At 46.4% G+C, this 19,367-nt stretch overlaps 1 protein-coding gene across 1 annotated transcript; it reads right to left on the bottom strand.

Moving 5' to 3' along the window:
• Positions 1-309: 309 nt before the first annotated feature.
• On the bottom strand, positions 310-4,351 carry LOC8038935 (the record flags this gene model as incomplete). The annotated part of the gene is made up of 2 exons (XM_029983642.3): positions 310-1,205; positions 4,078-4,351. Coding segments are annotated over 2 exons (1,008 nt in total), but the record flags the coding sequence as incomplete, so codon positions are not given.
• Between the last annotated feature and the right edge of the window lie 15,016 nt (positions 4,352-19,367).

Raw genomic sequence — 19,367 nt, forward strand, 5'->3', positions numbered from 1 at the left:
TTTTAGAGAAAATGGACAGTAAAGGGTTAGTAAAGAAGTGTTTCAAATTTCTTCAAAATTTATTTCGTAATATATATTTGCGGTGGCTACTCCAACTTTCTTTTCTGTTCATCTGCCTGGGTTATGAATACTCAAGAGGATATAGTTGAATAACAATAACGTTAGTTGAAGGTATCGTTACCGCTGATTTGCCATCAGTTACACTTTTTTCGCGTTTTTTTTTTGTCTCTTAATGAACAGCTGCGACAAATAAAAGAAAATTATGCAACACATGCGATGTCCCCATATCAACAGCATAGTGGTCCCGCAGCGCCCTTTTATTTTAAACAATAAAATGAAATAAAGGTTAAAAAGAAGTGCGCCGATTCACCAGCGAGCGCGTGCTACAAGCCTTCCCATTGCCGCACCGTCCACCGTCCTCCAAGAAATCCTAACCCGCTCTTTTTTGTGAGATCGAGTGGATCTCGGTTCCTACTTCTTTCGAACGAAGCGCTTGAAGAACCCATCGATGGACCTCTGAGTGCACTCAGCCTGATGTACCTTCTTCTCCGGCCACGTGTCGTCTGAACCCGTGCCCGCCATGATCTTTCCAGCGGGCTTGAGACTCCCGCCAGGGCCGCCATTGAACCGTATCACCCCCGCTTTGCTGCAGAAGTCGCCGGAAGCCCTGGTATTTCCCGCGGTGTTGACTACCACGGACAGGGTCGACCGTGCCTTCCTCGAAGCTTTGAGGCTCGACGGTGAAACCTTCTTGAGGAGGTCGCCCGCCGACGACGACGTCTTCGTGACGGACGACCCCGTGGAGGCATCTTCGGAGGTGTCCTTGTCGAGGAGGGTCGTGGACTCCTCGACGCTCCTGGCGTCGTCCTCGTCGTCTTTCCGCGCTGGCGTCGTCGTCTTGTCGGTGGCCTGGTGCCCGGACGTCCAGTGGCGGAGGCGGCTGACGGCTCGCTGTGCCATCACGAGTTTGGTGGACTTGCGGGACTGTTTCTCGACGTCGGCCACACCCGAGATGCGGCGTCGCCAGTCGGTTTCGGACGACCACCCGCGAGGTGGCTTGGTGGACCCGTCCGTCTTAGAGGTAGGCAGTTGCGCGACGACGGCCTTGCCCCGCTGGTAGCCCTTCTCGCCGAAGAACTTGCTGAACAGACCCGGATTGGGATGCGATGCCAGTTCGTACGTGATGCTCTCCACGTTGGCCGTGGCTGAGGATCAATCAGAACAAATGTGTGGTTATGCCGCCCCCTGCAGCCCAAGACCACCTAAAATAATGAAAGCCCCTGCACTAGGATTTTGGTGTAATCGCATTCAGATCGAAGACAGACACAGATTGGTCACAAGTGCAAAGTCAGCATTCGGCCTGGCCTCCTGTTCGGTCAATGCGTTGAAGCATGCTCGGTGTCGTGCTCGAACCCAATTGCTCAGTTGATGCAGTTTGAATTATGACGTTCCACATTTATATAGAGGACGTTGTTCACATGCCACGATTATTCTAGAAGTAGTTGGTTGTTCTGCTTCGACCTGCCAGGGCCGCAACACTGGCACATGTTGGCCAAGAAAAAAATAATCGTTTCATGTTTATTAAGTCCTCAGTGGTCCACGCAGCCGCCGGTGTGCGTGAGCAAACGCAACGGAATTGACGTCATCATATCCCCCATTCAAGCTTACTAAGCGTGAAGGGGGGACATGATGACGTCAATTTTGTTTCGTGTGCCGGCGGCTACTGACTCATGGAAAGATAGTGTGTCACTTATTATAGACACTAAAATGTTTGGTTCAGCATCCCTTTAAGAGTGCGCTTCGGACAAATATTGCAGTCACTAATTAGTTTCAGTGCTGCCTTGACTCCTGGCCAACCTTTAAATACACTTTTCCTCTTCCATATTTAGTAGACATCATATAGGGAAGACGCAAAAGCAGGCCATGACTCTACTTTGTTTTTTCGGATAGCATTGGCGCACCGCTATGAAGCTGCACATATTTTCTCGTGTTGTCTCGTTTATTTGGTCAAGTTCGGTAAACGCTGACGCCGCGCTGGCGCACGTTCAAGTCATAGGGTCGGCACTAACACAAACGTCGTAGCGCTGTGTAATTAGTTGCGATACCATTAGCGGCGCAAAAGCTGCAAGCATAAAGCGCGTTTTTTCTTCTTTTTTTTTTTTTTTTTTTTGTGGTTCGTGTGTACGTCAATCTAGCAACGGGGAAAAAGGAAGCTCCTGGACATTTGCTGATAGTCCAACGCGTGCTCGAATAAAACCGAAGCAAACAGGAAGAGGTATACGGAGGACCTTGGACGCGCGAAGGCGAACATGTTCACCGGAAAAACACGGTAAAAAAAAAAAAAAAAAAAAAAAAATCAATCCTGAAATAGCCGTTTGTGACAACCGTCGAAAGAAAGGAGAAGGCTTAGCAATTCTTAGAAAAAAGTTAAGAAAAGATTTATTTGGGAAACAATTATAGAAGCGCCTTGTCCTGAACCATTGCCATATGTACTCTTCCGTCTTGCGCACAGACTGACCGCAAGTTTCCTGGTTAGCCTTCTTTTACTATTAGTATTATTATTATTATTATTATTGATTTATTGGTTATTATGGGGAAACTTTGCGGCGCAAGGTCATCCATATACCTGTTGAGTTATAAATAAATGAAGTACCCGCGTGGGCCGTTCGACCAAGTGTGCCCTCGTGTTATCGAAATCTTCTCGGGCTATTCATTATGTCCTTCGCTCGAAAACCTGCACCTTTCTTAAGACACCGGTCTATCAGTCGTTTAGGGAAAATTAAGCTCTTTGTCAAGCTTGCAGACCCGTTTGATTGCACGTCTGCGTGTTTGTCTTTGCAGTCAGACAACACAGCTAGCTGCAGGCCTTATTTGTGTACCTCTATAAGACGTGGGTTTGGAATATTCCTTTTCAAAACGGATTCATACGCTGTTTTCGTATGAACAACGGCCGTGCACAGTAACGAAAACTTCATCTCTGTCAGCGTATAGTTCCAGATTAGGTGTTCATTGCAGAAATCGTCGTGCCCAAGATACGATAGATCATGGCAGGTGTGCACAGTAACGAAAACTTCATCTCTGTCAGCGTATAGTTCCAGATTAGGTGTTCATTGCAGAAATCGTCGTGCCCAAGATACGATAGATCATGGCAGGTGTGCACAGTAACGAAAACTTCATCTCTGTCAGCGTATACTTCCAGATTAGGTGTTCATTGCAGAAATCGTCGTGCCCAAGATACGATAGATCATGGCAGGTGTGCACAGTAACGAAAACTTCATCTCTGTCAGCGTATACTTCCAGATTAGGTGTTCATTGCAGAAATCGTCGTGCCCAAGATACGATAGATCATGGCAGGTGGGGGACGTCACCTGCAAAGCGGTTTTGCTCAAGTCCTCCCCATGATCAGATTGGGCTGAGCTAGAGTCACTAAAACTACGCTTAGAGTATCGGTAACCATTTTTTTTCTCGATTATCTTGTGGACGCCGACATGTTGGTGCAGAGCGCTGAACTTGGTAAGATGCCAGAAAACTCAGGCCATATATATTTTTCTTTTCTTTTTTTCTATTTAGCATTTAACTTTTTCGGGATGATGGAAAAGTGGCCCCTGCGATTTTAGATAATGTTTCGGATAGCTGGCAGCCATGAGTGTAAGCACCAAAATAGCTGAAAGGTGCACTAAAGTGGGTTTTGACATCGGTCTTTTTATGCTCCGAACTCAATCTATGTGCTCTAAACGTCCTAAAAAATATATATATAAGTAAAATCATGCGTCCTGGAACGCCTGGAACATACCTCAGGAAAGGGGCGTCCGCGATGTTTGGTCTTGTTTAACGAAGAAATGGGCGACGCACGATTTATTGTATTTTGGGGGTTTTCTGAGGTGTTTAGGGCAGTTAAACTGAATTTACGCCTCCAAAAGACGAACTTAAAATCCACCCTATTGCCTCTTGAAGTGTCCTTACCCTCGAGCGTATATAGCGTATGTAGTGACTCCAAGCCGAGCACAACCTTGCGAGCAAGGAGGCGCACATGGTCGTTCACGGGAACGGTGTGTATACAGAAGAAAATATCCGCACCGAGCTCTCGGTAGAAGGCGTCGCAGGCGTCACTCTTCCAGATCCAGTCGCAGTGCACGCAGCTGTCGAAGTTGTGCCGGAAGGGGCCAGACTCGTCGACTGCGCAGTCGCCCCCTGAACGCCATGTCCCCGTCGTTAGGGTCTGGAAGACGCTCGATGAGCAGACGGTGAGAACAAATGCGCGAATATAGAAACGCGTAACTCTGCAGCCCAAACTGTAGCACTGCTTTAACACTAAGCATGGCGTGTACACCCGCGAGCGATATGAAGGTGAACGGCCCTCTTCTTGTTTTTGACGCTTTTGCAAGTTTTGGAACAAGCTCTGTTCTAGAAGAGGGCTCGCAAAGTATAGACCCCCAAGCCACGTACCATTTGAGACGTTTAGAGTTAATATAGTTTTAGGCAGCCGTAAAACAGGCAAGAAACCAGGTAAGGTGTTCACCTTCATGCTCAATAGTCAGTCATGCTCAATGTTAGATCGCCGACTTCAATTTATTTGTACTTTGTTTTACCATAAATCAGAGCGCAGTTCAAGGTAAGGAGAGACACTCAATTACAGACGCACAGACCGAAAGTGCAAGGTTGCGGCTATTCGCTCCGCCGGGTTGGTCAATGGTAGCATATTTTCGGCTTCATCATTCGTCGAGGCCGTCACGCCGTGGATCACGAAGTAGGCTCTCCGAATGCACTGCTGGAAAGTGTACTCACGAGGAACATGGCGCATGTTCCGAACTAACCCGGGCGCATTATTTGTTACGCGGCACGCGGCAGACTGTAATTTGTGGAACGTGCTAAACCTGTTCACCGTAGCTTTTTTTTTTTCTTTTTTTTGTCAAGCCGCGTGATTGGTCAGATAAACTGGGAGCTAAGATGGTGCCATCCAATCAGAAGGCAGCGCCGTAACGATGCAGTTTTGGTGCTGTTTGATTGGCTCTGTCGGACGATAGCGCGGAGTAAAACTCGTGGAGTGACTTATAGGTAACATCACCACATCACCAGACGCATTGGTGAAGCGATCGTCTGAATGGATGCCATCACAGTGCTCGTGGTCAATCAGAGAGCTGCGCCGGGACCACACGTCTCTTTCAGTTTGACCGATTGTGTTAACCACTCCTGGCGTTCAACCTTCTCGGCGTATGCAGTCGGAGGCGGTCGCAACGCATTCGGTCATATACTCGAACGCCAATGTCTGAACCAATGCCAATGTCCGATTTATACGGGTGGTGCAACAATTTTCAGACTTTGGCCAATTAACTGCGGAGATTAATCTGTGTCACCTATGAAACGAAGAACAAAAAACCGTATTTTCTGGCGCGCGTTAGTTTTTATTTAAAGAAATGAAACAAATCGGAAGTCAAAGTGCCTCTCAACTCTCCAGGTCGCCTTTCGAGTGATACTCTGGGGGATCTCCTGGTTTCCCCTTGAATTCTTTCTTCAGAGAAGGTCGCGGCGACCGATCGACACAAAAGACGGTTCGTTACGGGGCTGACGGCGAGTGTAGCAGCGGAGAAAAACAGGTCGGCAAAATTTTCCTTTTTTTTTTTTCTTCGCGATTACGCAGCGGAATAGCAGTTTTTCAGGGCAAGGTGACCCGTTTTTGGTCACTTGTGCTTAAATAAACAATATAAAAAAGTACGGACTGCATTTTTTTTTTTTTCATCATTAAAATCGTTGCAGCTGACATTTAGCTTGAGAACACTGAGCAGTGTAAACGGCCGACCCGTGCAACATGCGAATTGAACGGCATCAATAAACGGTATGCACGGCATGCGTGCGTCCACATTTCTGTTTTAAATGGCATTATACTTTTGTTTTCTGAGGGATCCCCTGATGTTTTTTGCAGGTTCTATATCCAAAAAGATCATCCTCACCGACGTCTCAATCAAGGAACGACATGTGATCAGAGCTAATGGAAGATTGATATAAAACACACCTAATCTATAATTTAATTGTTATCTGTAATTACCGTGTCTCGCTGTTTTCCTGTACCGCCACTTGGGCGATATTTGCAGGCTAAAATTCGCTTGTATCATATATTCACATACGTTGATTTTATCCTAGGTTTAATTGTCTGTTTTTACAATTTGTACTGCTTTGCGATTCCTAAAAGCGTCAAACTCCGACTGTAACAACGATGATTCGTCCTTTCGCCAGGGCAGAGAGCTGTTCCCTTTTTCTCGAGAAGCACGTAATGCAGTGCGTCAGACATTTGTGAGAGTGTGCGCGGCGGGCGACGTCTTTACTTCAGAAAAGATGCAACGCGTCCGACCAGGCTTTCCAGAGCCATATCTGTTGCTCAAGGTCACAAAAGTGTGACTGGTAGCAACAATAAACGCTTCCATAACACACTTGTGTTTTGTGTCTTCCCCTGGGGCAGTAAGGCAGAAAGCAACGCCTGTAAAGTAAAGGACTACTTTTTGTGTTAGCGGTCACTTACTTTTATGGAAGGGTAATTGTAACAGTAATTAGTTACCACTTATCTTTGTGTAATTGTAAATGTAATTTCTTACTTTTTTTTCATTAGTAACGTGTACAAGTCTGGTGACGACCTTGTAACTGAATAACGACCTCCTTCAGTGAATAACAGTAAAACTGATTTGCTCGTGAATTATTTTTTTTTTTTTCGCTTTAATCATTTTTGCCAATGGTATCGGACAATTTTTATGCTGGCGTATTTTGGGTGGATTTGGCTACCGTATACATCCAGTTTCAAAGGGTAAATCTCTTTCGCAGTGTTCCATAGTCCAGATTACTCATTTTGTGTGCACGCACTACGACTATACTATCTACAGAGATTGCACCCCGAACGTACCACTGTTACTGCCGGACGCGCTTTCTAAAAAATTAAAAGATTGATAAAAAAAAACGCCTTCCCACGCACGCCCACAGGGACTCACACATACACATAAACGCAGAGACGCATGCGTCCACACACACACACACGCACAAATGTGTGCGCACAAGCACGCACACCTGCATCGCCGTGCTGCGACAGGTGGCCACCATGGCGGCGGCGGCAAATCCACATCTACTGCTGCAGTTCAGCGGTGATAGATTCACGTAAACATCAGCTTAAAAACGAAAAAGGTTAAGGAACAGGAGTGAAGGCTTGCTTCACTAGACCATACATACTATAGCTAGGCCCACTATACCCGTTTTCATCTCAAGATCCCTAGTAAAAAAAAGTCCGTCTCCTCGTGGAGCATTACTGATTTCCCTCTTTATGTAAATAATTAGTACACGTAGGTTCATTCAAGATTAGATATACGTTATCTTATCAAGACATGCACGTTTCAAACGCCAAAATCATCGGTTCTTTCGTCTGACAACCAAATCTCGTAAGAACTACTTCGCGCAGCGTATGAACAATGCGCAAAACTTCCATCTTTCTTTTTTTTTTTTTTGAGGTGAAAACGAGGGTGGATGTACACTCTAAGAAAAAATGGAGGAAAAAAGTAGCAACGGCGCGTCTTCCTCCCTTCTACTGACGCGCCCCCAACCGGACACGAGAAAAGGGGAGGAACGAAACGTTTTTCTCCTTCTCCAGGCAGACGGGAGAAAGCTTTCGCCCTCCCGACTCATCTTCTTTCGGTTTCGTTTTTCGAGCAGGTCGCGCACGTTGTTTGATAAATAGCTGTTGAGTTCATTGAGCTTCAGCGGCAGTGAAGGCCGCCTGTAATTCCGTCTTCTAGTTTAAACTTGCAGAACATTTCGGTTGCAATGACGTTTTTATCACTAATTTTATCAAACGAGCAAAGGAAGCCGCTAGAAACAGCGAAGTTGCGGAGCAGTGCCAGCAGTGCCACGTACACTGGGGGATGGCCGTCTCCGGATTGCGGGACTCGCGCGCGCGGCGAACCGACGGAACTACAGTCGCTGCAGTAGCGAAACCACGCGGAACTGTGTCGAAATTTTTCGACGTTATGGAAACGTGATGGAAACCGCAGGAACTGCGTCCAAGACAGGCAGGTTTTGCTGCCGGCTGCCTGGGTGCCTTCCGTGCTGAGTTCGGTTCTGTTTTCCGATGCCGAGTGCAACCGGCGTTCAACGTGGTTCTGTATTTGTGCGTGTCAGCAACATAGCTGCAACATCGTGATGGCAGTGTTGTGGGTTGTGAACAGAAGACTGGAATTATCACCGATGTGACCGTGTGTTCGCGTATCAGTGGTGTAACAACAAGATGAGATCGTAAACTGTCGGGCATTGATGCCGTTGGTCGGGCCGTGATGAGGGGGCGGGGTGTCGCAGGTTGACATTCCGCTTTACATTAAAAAGTTTAATACCACTTGAGGGATTACGTGCAATCGATCAACGTGCGGATAGTCATGTTGGAACGCTGGTTTGAACAGTAGAAGCTCCTATCGCTATCGTACAATGGCCAATTTGACTGTCGGAATTGTCTCGTATCCGAGAGCGATTGCGCTCTGGGGCAAGGACTGAACTGTACGAAATCGTGACGGAAAGTACGTATATTTACAGTATGGAATTTCGGCATTAAGAAACAATAGAAGGTAAAATCGAAAAAAAAAAAATCCAAGTGGTGCGCTGGGATGAGCGCTAGACGTTTTTGGGCTCGCCACGGCGTAGCTCCGTACACTAAACACCTGCCGCAAGTCGCGGCTTTGACTGCATTCAAGTTGATCGAAAAGCGATTTCTCAGCATGTGAAGCATCACTTCCAGCTGAGTGAATATCCGCTCTACAGAGATTAATTCAAGACGGCAATTGCAGCTTTGCGCGAACAGCACAAATAGAAAAAAACCAATAGAAATACAGGCTACGACGTGCCGTGTGGGGAAACAAACTCATGGCTTCGAACCGCATTATGGCGGCTTGATTTATTGGATTTCAAATAATTACGGCTTGATCGAGCGTTTACTTTTAATAAGAGACTCATCCCTTGAGCCATTTAAAATACTTTCAGAGGTATGACATTGCTGGGAAAAAATCAACATGCTGGGAATATTTTTTATTGCTTAGGGGGTCACCGAAAAGTTCCGTACGTTCAAAACGACCAGTATAAAAGACGGAAACGCAGAGCACGGGTGTAGTGTTCGGGGTAGTGTGGTGTTCCGTTGTATTGATACTTGTGTGTGTGCCGTGATGTGCTCAATGTATGTTCACCTAATGCTTGCAATAAGTGTAATGTGTGTGTATAGTAGAGGATCCCCAAGCGCAGGAGAGCGGCTCTGAAGCGCACTAGTGGCCTGAAAAGAATAAATTATTTTTTGTAGAACATGAATTGGGCGGTACCTAGCGCCACCTAGCCTAGTTGCTTGCAATTACTCTGCTTGACCTCGCCATCTGGTGGCTAGCGATTTAACCTTTCACGCTACGCGATAAACAGCGGCTTCGAGTTAGTTCTTTCGAGAGCGGCTTTTGGTTTCGCGGATTGAGTTTGCCCTTCTCTGTGATGTGCGGTTGACGAAGGAATTGTGACTCGAGGAACACCAAAGGTAAGACTCAAAGTGCGCGAAGTAACTGGGTATCGGTTGTCTCCGTTTAACATCGCAGTGCTGTCGACGAGAAGACTGAGTAACTGCTTTCGAAACGCAAGTTTCTGTACCTGTGGGGGGAATCTGGCTTCGGAAATAAACACAGTTTGCGGAAAGCTCGTGTGACGCTTTTATATGCTGCTGCTCTCGTCCCGTACAAGAGACGTAGCGTCCTGGTTAAGCCTTATTGGGCTCGATTTGCTCGATTCGGGGCCGCCATATTGAGATGCAAGCGACGGAGGAACGTTGCTCCCCTGCTTCAGGGACGAACGTTTCTCCCTTTCTAAAGGAACATAGGACCGAAGCGCTCAAGTTTCGCCGCCGACTACAGCGCCATTCCAGCCCCTGGCGGGACGCCCGAGTCCGAGTGGCTCGTTGGTTTTCGCCTCGCTTCTCCGTCGTAGGCGGTCGGACATAACATTCATTGCGATAGAGACGATATAAAAGCCCGGCGGCCCGGCTAGCACGAATATTTCGTCGTTGATCGCAGCAACCATCTCCGATGTTGTTGTAGTCGATCCTTAAAATTCTACCGCTTCCCTGAAAAGCCGTGCGAGACTCGAACGGCGCCAAGCCTGGACCACGTCGGTGCTCCGACAAAAGTAAGTTTCTCGTTCGTTGGAAGATCAGTTTTGCTAAATACGCGGGAAAAACTAAATAGAATTGGTGTCAGAATAGAAGCAGAATCACTACCGAACGCGGGAAAGTCAGTTGGCAGTGCCTGCGTGACGGAATATCTGATTTTTGTGCGCGTCTGTCGCTTCCCTCGAGGTGTTTGACGGGGCTTCGGTCGCGATGTTGGATCCCTTTGGCACGAATATTTCAACTACAATCACTGGCAGGGTGAGAACGGCAGGGAGAAGCTTCAGTTCCTCCAGCACTAGCTTCCAACCGTCGACAGGGTTTCTATCTCGCGACCGTCGCGCGTTCACGTGCAGCCACATCGCAACGAAGGGCAACGAAGACGTGCTGGAGATCGGCCGTTCACAAGAGACGCCCTGCCTGCCGTTCTGACTTTGTCAGAACACTTCTAGCTAGGGGAGGGGCTTTTGGGGGTTGCGATTGCAGCTTTCTTCTGCCGTGTGTGTTTCTTAATCGCTGTTCCCGTTTTTTTTAGCTGTTTATGGCCATCATGTACGACGCTATAATATACACATGCATCCCCCCCCCCCCCCCCTCCCAAACAACACACACAAGGAACGCACTTCCAAACAGCCTCAACCAGCCAGCCCCCCCCCCCCCCCCCCCCCTTTCCTTTTTAAAATAAAAAGAAAGCCTGATTATGTTTACATAATCGTAATCATAATAATTTACAATAACAGTTTCTATTATTTCGTGTCGATTTTCTGCTGATCACACCAGAGATCTTATATTATTGACTTATTTTTCAGTGGGGGCGGTTCAGTTTTGATTCCGCCAACGTCAGCGAGGATCTGCAGCGTGCACTTCGTGAACACCTGCAAGGACAACGATGAGGCTCATCCTGCAACAAGTCACTAGACGAGATGCCAGCTGAGGTGTTTAATAAAGACTAATTGCAGGAAACCTACCAACCCTGTAATTGCTCGTGAAAGATTCTTAGTTAATTTAAATTAATTTTCACTCCCTCGCTCGAAGATGCAGGTGACCTTTCCTCATCTATGTTGCATTATCTATGTGTGCCCGGTTCTTAGCCAGTTAAAAGTATTGTTAGTTCATTGGCAACTTCTGTAGTCTCTTTCGTCTTCGAGTTGCACGTTTTGGTTTAGTCTGTACCCCAAGATTCAATATAGCTTGGCTAAAGATGGATAAGCTTAGATGACTACTGCTTTCTCACGAACTGGGAGACATCTTTCGTGAGATCTGGAATATCTTGAACAGCTGATCTGCCGTGCAAGATCTCTGAAATAGTCGGGGTTCTCGGCCCTACAATTTCTTGGACAGTCCTTGCTTCTCGAGATGTGTACATCATCTGCAAGTGTCCTGCCAGCCATACTTCGAGTCTGCGCCAATGTCACCGTGTTAAGAGCACGAGAAGAATTTTTATATTGTCCCAAGGTTGTGTGTTTACCTACTCGTGGTTGTGACAAAACTCAATAAAAATCGTTTTCACTGTCAACAAAACATTTCTGAAAGTGATGCATTATGCTGCTGTACCATATTTTTCAGACTATAGTCCACAGGGGCAAATTTGGGGTAAAAAAAAGATTTTGCTTACATTGTACACATACAGTGCATCGTCTGCACCTGGTGCTTAGTTGTCACGAATATCATCTCATAGACAGCACACCTTGAGAAATGTCTGCTTTCTTAGCGCAAAAAGAAGCTGGTATTTTACATAAATTATCATTAACATACCCTTTCATTCACAAAATCCGTCTCGTCATAATCAACGATATTGAAAAACAAAAATCCCGCATAGTCCGCACAGCCTAAAATTTTCATTTTTAAAAGCATAGCCCGGAAAATACGGTACATTCCTGGAAACGCTTGAAAACATGCCACAAAAGAAACTTTATTCAGTGAAGCAGCAATGAAACACTGACAGGCATGGATTATTTTTCCAGAAAATAAAAATTGTTCTACTAATGACAACCTATCATGTGTCACTGGTGTTTTCTTTGCTACACAACATTTTCCTCCTAAAATGTCCCACACAGTAAAGTATGAATCAAGCCCCCACCCAATATTTGAAAATCTTGCATGTGGACTGGACAACTTGAACCTGAAAGAGAAATTAAGTTTTTTTTATAAATCCATCCAACTGAACATTGTCATGAAAATTCGACTAAAATTATGTGCAGTCATATGCATAGCAGACATTTATGCTGGAGATTTAGTCTAGGCTAGCCTCTTTTCGTTTTCAACTGTTTTGCCCCCCTTTCTAACAGAATCTCGCGGCACATTATTGTTCAAACTCGCAGAAAAAGTACCATTAATCAGCAGGAGCAGGTCCCCAGTAACTGCAACCTACTGCCTCAGTGAAGTGGGACAAGAAAACCTGGTAATAAATCTACGAGGCCTTTGTTCAGGTCGTGCCCTGGCGTTTTAGTTCCCTACTGCTGAGGCAGGCTGATGAGGACGCGTGTTCAACAATACTAATAAAATTACGAGCGTCGGCACAATGCTCGCACCGGTCCGCGACTCCAGCCCAGCGAGGACCTGCAGTCTCAACTGTACGCGAGGGACTTATCTCTTCCCGGAATTATCACCCTATGCCCGCACGATCCCCGACACGTTAATATTTCTTCGACGTGGGCGAGCCCGAAAAGCTATCCCACTCGTAGCCTCTAGTGCGAGAACGTAGTCTGCCGGTGGTTCAGCGACCGAAAAATAGTATCCCGACGTCGTCTAACAGGACTCACGAGAACAGTGGTTCATTGTGATCAGTAATCTTTAAGGCACAATGTTATTACAGCGCAAAACTTAAACAAGTGCCGCTCACCTGTAAAGTTATCTCGTAGACGCCGCACGGCCGGCACGGCCGTACTTGCGATGCGGACCCGACTCGTTGGCGGGGAAATCAACCGCTTTCTCGGTGGAAGATGCGTGTTATTGAAGCTTTTCTATCGTTTCTTGACTCACCATGAGAAACATTTCTCGCACGCTTTCTATCCTTCTCAAAATTTTCACCGTACGCTCGAAATACCTGCGACGCCAAAGCAACGCTACGAGCACGACCGGCGCAACACGACCATGTGTTGTACTGCGGTGGCGCTACCGTCGCAATTTCGAAGCGCCCCCTGGTTGGGCGAATCGATTCTATAGGTTACAAGACCGTTCCTCCCCTAAGGGAGGGCTATCCATACCCTTTTTTCTAAGAGTGTAGGCGGACGAAGCTGCACGACTCAAATTCAGGACGTTGTAAGGACAGGAGTACTGGGTCGACGTTCGACTAGGACTCGTGCACCCTCACTGTTCGAGCACGAGTTCCGGCAGAAACGCAGACGCACCACTCGTGTCGAATCCGTGCCCCGTGCTGGCATCCGGCAGCTGACTATGCGAAGGGCAAGTTTGTCTGCTTCTTGCGCAGGGGTTGCCGTGACGTCAGAACAACGCCGAGCTCTGATTGGCTCCGATTGAAAGGATAGTGGGTAGACCTCAATGCTAGCTATACCTCGAGGCCTATTCCTCCAATCGAGCCAATCAGAGCTTGGCGTTCTGACCTTACAGGAACTCTCTGCGAAGCAGACGATCTTGCGCTCCGCACACTCGTTTGCGCCGCAAGAACAATAGTCAGAAAAAGAAAAAAAAAAAAAAAGAGTCCGGCTCCTCGCAGAACGCTACTAATATCCCCCTTCCCTTGTTGAATTAAGATATATGTAGCTGCATCTTAATTGGATTAATTTTGTGTTCTTTAATCGAGACGTACCCGTTTCGGAAGCTAAAATCATTGCTTGTTTATTTGAGATCCAAATCTTATGAGAACTATTTCACGCAGCGCATTAAAGTTATATGCACAAAAGGTCTTTTTTCATTATTATTATCTACGCATACGGTAGATCTCTCCGCGTCATTTGCAACAACAAGTTTAGTGCTCGGTTTTCTAATGTTACGATAATAACCGCTTGTAGCCATGGCTGCGTTTACATGAATGCGGCAGTATAGTGCATCGAATCGTCCCATGCAAACGCCTCGATTCGCTAGCCAAGCGCATCGAGTCCAGTCCGACCCGATCCGTTTGAAGGGGTTGGTTTGAGATTGTCGAGGAATCGAATCGAGTATCCAAAGAGTATGTGCGTGTGTGTGTGTGTGTGTGTGGGGGGGGGGGGGGGGGGGGAGGGGGAGGAGGGAGGGCAAAAGGTTAAGGTGACCTTCAAACTTGGCTACATTACTTCGTGCTGTCATCTATACTGCGTAGAAGAACAATTTACACTGCGCGGCACTGTTAGCGCGAAGACAACTTCGACTCTTTTTCGCATTTTACTTAGAAAGGGTATTGGCCAGGCATCGAAATTTACCAGAGGTTGGTACCCCAAGGGAGCACTTTCCACCACTATAGTAGTTTTGACAACAGTTCTTAAATACTAAGAGGTAAAAAAAAAGCAAAAAAACAAACAAAAAAAAAAAAGCAAACAAAAAAAAAACGGCGATGCCTTTTTCGCTATAAGAGTGTCGCGAAGTGTATCTCTGAGAAATACGCATACTCTGTAGCGCGTAGTCTCCAACATTTTGCAGCGACGTCATCGGTCCACAAAAACTGTCGTGCAAATATGCTGCTAACAATGATGTAGAAACTTATACACGTTAGTTTTCTTAGTAAGACAAAACGTCATCAAGTTTTTTTTTTTTTTTTTTTTTGTAACACTTTTTTTTTAAGGGGCGTGATGATTCATTAGAGAGAGACATTTTTTGATTCAGAGCCAAGGAAGTTTCATTTGTCGGTCTTCATTCTTTCCATCGAAAATTTCCGATAATGCCATTATTACAACGTTTGAATCAGATGATCCGCAAATTCTGAAACTTTGATATTGGGTATACTTTATCTTTTAATTAGAAAAACAAGAACACACCCACCCACACACACAAACAAAAAACACACACAAACACAGACACACAAACACGCACATGTCAATATTTTTTTTAGAGGAGACGCTATTTACTACTGTCGGTGAAATGTTAAAAATGCAGCAGAAGCTCCGCCCCTCAGTGCATGGCGTGGTGCCTGGCGCGTGCTCGATGCAGGGGGCGTGGCTTATTATGGTCACGCCCCCTGCATCGAGCACGCGGATTCAAAGCACGACGGAAGGCAAGCAGCGCGTGATGGAGGCGGAGCACGTCTACTGGGTCCTTAACCCTGCCACCAGTACATTCATAGCATTTCAACGGCTACATTAGTAAATTAATTTGAGTATATACTCATTGAAGTACACTTTTCTTCTTGCATAAAAGTCTAAAACGAATGAGGTGAGTTTCCTTTCGTATTTTCTTTTTGTGAAAAAGAAGGGGATGATAGACTGGAAAGAAAAAAAAAAAGTTTAGAAAGAACGCTTTCCACTCTGTGGGAAAGTGACTGGCGCCACGTTTCCATGTAGTTTATTATTCCTTTTCCCTGAGCGTTTCTTCGCCCCGAATAATTTCTTTGCGTGCTTTTTTTTTCTTCTTTTTCTTTCCGCACGCACTGCGCGTCGGGTGATCTCGAACAAGACCTTGGAGCACGAAAGAGCGGGCAGGAGCGGGCAACCCACCCGCGCCGCACACGGACTCGCCAAAACGACGACGACAACGGCCGTGCAAGCGATGCTACCCTTACGTCATCGCATACGTCACAAAAGGGGTCTCTCACGTTGTCTCTCACGCAAGCAAGCACGCGTTCTCTTCGGAGAGCCCGCAGATCTAAGAGATGGAGCCACTACAACCGTGGCAGAGCGCGTTCAATTGAATGGCGGACCCTTCTTGCGCTGATTGGTCGCAAAAGCGCGTGCGTTGCGTTACGTGGAAACCGGGCTGAAGGGCGGCGACGCTTTTGCGGACGATCAATCGGAGTTGGAAGTAACGCGTCGCAAGTAACGAATGTTACTGGTAACGCCTTAGATTTGTTTGCAGTAACGTACTGATTACGCGCTCGTTGGAATCCGAAACTACTATTGAGTAAAGGAATTTCGTTACTATTTTACGGCGTTGTCCACGAAAGGACGTTACTCGTTACTGGTTAGTTTTGACCAAAATTAGCCGTGTTTTTGTTTTCTTGAAGCAGCCAACGCACTATCGGAACCGCTCTGTGTTTTACAAATTTGATAAACAAAGGATTACAATAAGATAATGCGAAACGAACTAGCAAAAATTTAAGTGCGGTCCCAAGTTCGTAACCGCCGGATATCGCTACCCAAAATACCGAAATCTAAGTAAGGCAAAAATAACGTTCGTAAGTTTTTGAAAATAACGGTACCGATATTTCGTTACGTTTGCAGGACGGAAAACGAACACGTTTGCAAGTCCGGCATCAGGGCGCCGCCATCTTGCTCGCTGGGTTTCGCTTGGGCGCGGCCATAATCCGATTTCGACGCCTTAGGGGGTGTCCAAACAGGACACTACAGAACGCACGACTCCGACAAATCGTGAAAATTGAAGCGGACGCGCCCGCTTAAGTTTTCACGATTTGTCGGAGTCGTGCGTTTTGTAGTGTCCTGTTTGGACACCATTCGGATATGACGCGTCCAAGCGCACCCCAGCTGAGCAAGATGGCAGCGCCCTGAGACCGGACCTGCAAACGTGTATAGACCAGGGGTCTCAAACACCCGACCCGCAAACATCCCGATGCATACGAGCCCCCGTTCCCAAGCCTCGAGCGCTACATGCGCCATCAATAATAGTGTTATATTGTCGATTCATTTACGCTCGAAAAGAGCTTTGCTCATATAATGTGTTCATGCATTTTGCACTATACTGTTTTTTTTTTTTTTTTTTTTTTTTTTTTAGGTTTTTTCTTAATATTTGCTACCCAGCCCTTCCTTATGGAAATCAACCATAACGGGTATACCACTATATAGGCTATACAAGTGCCAGCTCTTCGCTCAGAAAGGCACCTCTGCTGCAGGAACTCTCGCTGAGCAGGAGCAACTGACCAAGATTTAGCTAAGAGATTAAAAGCATTTTCTGGCCTTCAGTAAATACCTTTAAAATACAGGCATTTTCTTATAATGCTGCTATAAAAATCGTCGGGAAGACAAAACCTGCCGTATGTAGAGAGAGTTATGCCTGTGCAGCCATTGTGCGACAGGGCAAGAAAGGTGTGCTTACAATTCGTTCTATTGAAAACTGCCAGTACGTAAGTGTTCTAAATGGTGTCGCTTTGGGGTCGGTCTAAAGCAGTCGTATTTGCAAATGAAAGCTAAAGATCGCAAAACGGTGAGCTTACAAAAAAGCAGAAAGCGCAAGGCACCCCTACAAAATCACTGAGGTTTCGCAGAGACAGTCGGCATGCTTTGCAACGCGACACACCACTGCTGCTTGTTTGTTTATTTCTTTGTCCCAAAATAACAAAATATAGCCCCCTTGGCCAGCCTTTCCTCCTTGGCCCTCGACCTTTCGGCGGTGGGCTATTATAGGCCCTTACATTTGAATGAGTTTGAGACCACCGCTGTAGACGATTGCAAGCAGGGCATCTTGCCGCCGCCATGTCTCTGCTCGTGTTGGCCTTTACAAGCCTTTCAATGCTACGTTCATGCGAACGCTGCACAGGCGCCATGCTTGCAATTGTCTATAGGTCTGCTTTGCAAAAGCGCAACACATCGCGAAAGTAAAAACATAAAAAATAAGGGCGCGCGCGCGGTACGGTCGACGAGGTATTTAATTGCCGCGTGGAAACGAAGATATTAAAAAAAAAAAAAAGAAAAAGGTCAAAAACAGTTTGATTACGAGAGACGCCGTCTCGACTGGATAAGTAACGAGGAAAGTCGAAGATCCGGCGGTGACCTACGTAGTTCATTCCATCTTCCGCGAAATTGTGAGGTTGATGATGCTTTCGACTCGGAGCAAATGAAGCGGGGAAAAAAACCAAAGCACAGCAACGCGTGATGCTATGCATATGTGCGTCGGCGATGGGCCGAGACGTTAGCGCTCGTGGGTGTGTCGTGCTTCGGATGACTTCGTCGCATGATTTTTTTTGTTGTTGTTGTGGTATTATAGAGACGTGTTGCTATTGATTGGCAAGAACGTTTTCATAATAAAAAAATAGATGACTGAGTGTCGGGTTTTATTAACTTTTTTTTTTTACTTGCCATAGCACTCTGCCTACTGTTGTTGTTGTTTTTAGGTAAGGTCTGAATATACAGAGCGTTCACATTTAGGATGTACACATTTTGCTAAAACAGAAGCCTTGAAAGCTACACGAATGTTTTTTTTTGTTTTGTCTTTTTGTGCGGGTGATTTATACGGCCAGAAGAACATATTACAGGCAGCTAATCGTGGCGACAAGTCGAATAATGAACTGAAGTCTGCTCATTAACTCTTTAATGGATGAAAAGGAGCGTGTGGTGCCAGTTAAATACTTGGTGAGCGTCATCGAAAACCACTAAATCAGTCAAACTTATACTCGAGGGACGTCGGAAGCTAGCGCCGTGGTGCGCTCAAGTCACCCCTTGTGCAACAGGCGCAAAGTTGGCGGCGCAAAAACGAGGATGATGAGATCATCATCCAAACTGTCTTCCACATCGCGACCGTGCCGCCAGCATTCGTATATGCACCTCAGAGGCACGGTGTTGTCGTCCTAAGAGAAAACACTTCTCATCATATCGCTGTTGGGGCTCTTCACAAAAATATATCGCTGAAAGGTCACATGATCGCCTGTCCTCCCCGTGCCAGCCAGTTGTCAATCAACCCGTGCAGTTGCGCTTGACATTACACAGCAAAGAAACATCAAACGTGGCGTGGCTCCCTTTGACGGATACCCTTCCGAAGGTTGCACCATCTGGAGGTTTCCGAAAGATGACGTCAATACCCTTTACGATCCTGCGCGACTTTCACAGCTGTCTATAAATAATAATAATAAAAAAAAAAAGAACTCGAACAAAAAAGGAACTTGGTGTCTGCGCAGGTGCGCCGATGGCACGATCTCGTACGTCATTCGGCGTTCCAGATTTCCGGGGTGCGTTCCGCAGCCGTGAACTAGACCTAGAGCTCGAAAGACAACTGGTAATATAAATCGGAGAACATACGGTTGTCACCCGAATGCTGCGACTGCACAAAGGTTAGCGGGAACGCTCTAGCCGCTAGATAAGTTATACGCTTCAGAATCGCTCCATCCACCTGGGTACATAAAATCATTGTTGCCAGTCATCCGAAGCTTTATATAGCTGAAACCGCATGAAACGCTTTT

This window comes from Ixodes scapularis, unplaced genomic scaffold, assembly GCF_016920785.2.
Source record: "Ixodes scapularis isolate PalLabHiFi unplaced genomic scaffold, ASM1692078v2 PGA_scaffold12__126_contigs__length_90152505, whole genome shotgun sequence".
Lineage (NCBI taxonomy): Eukaryota > Metazoa > Arthropoda > Arachnida > Ixodida > Ixodidae > Ixodes > Ixodes scapularis.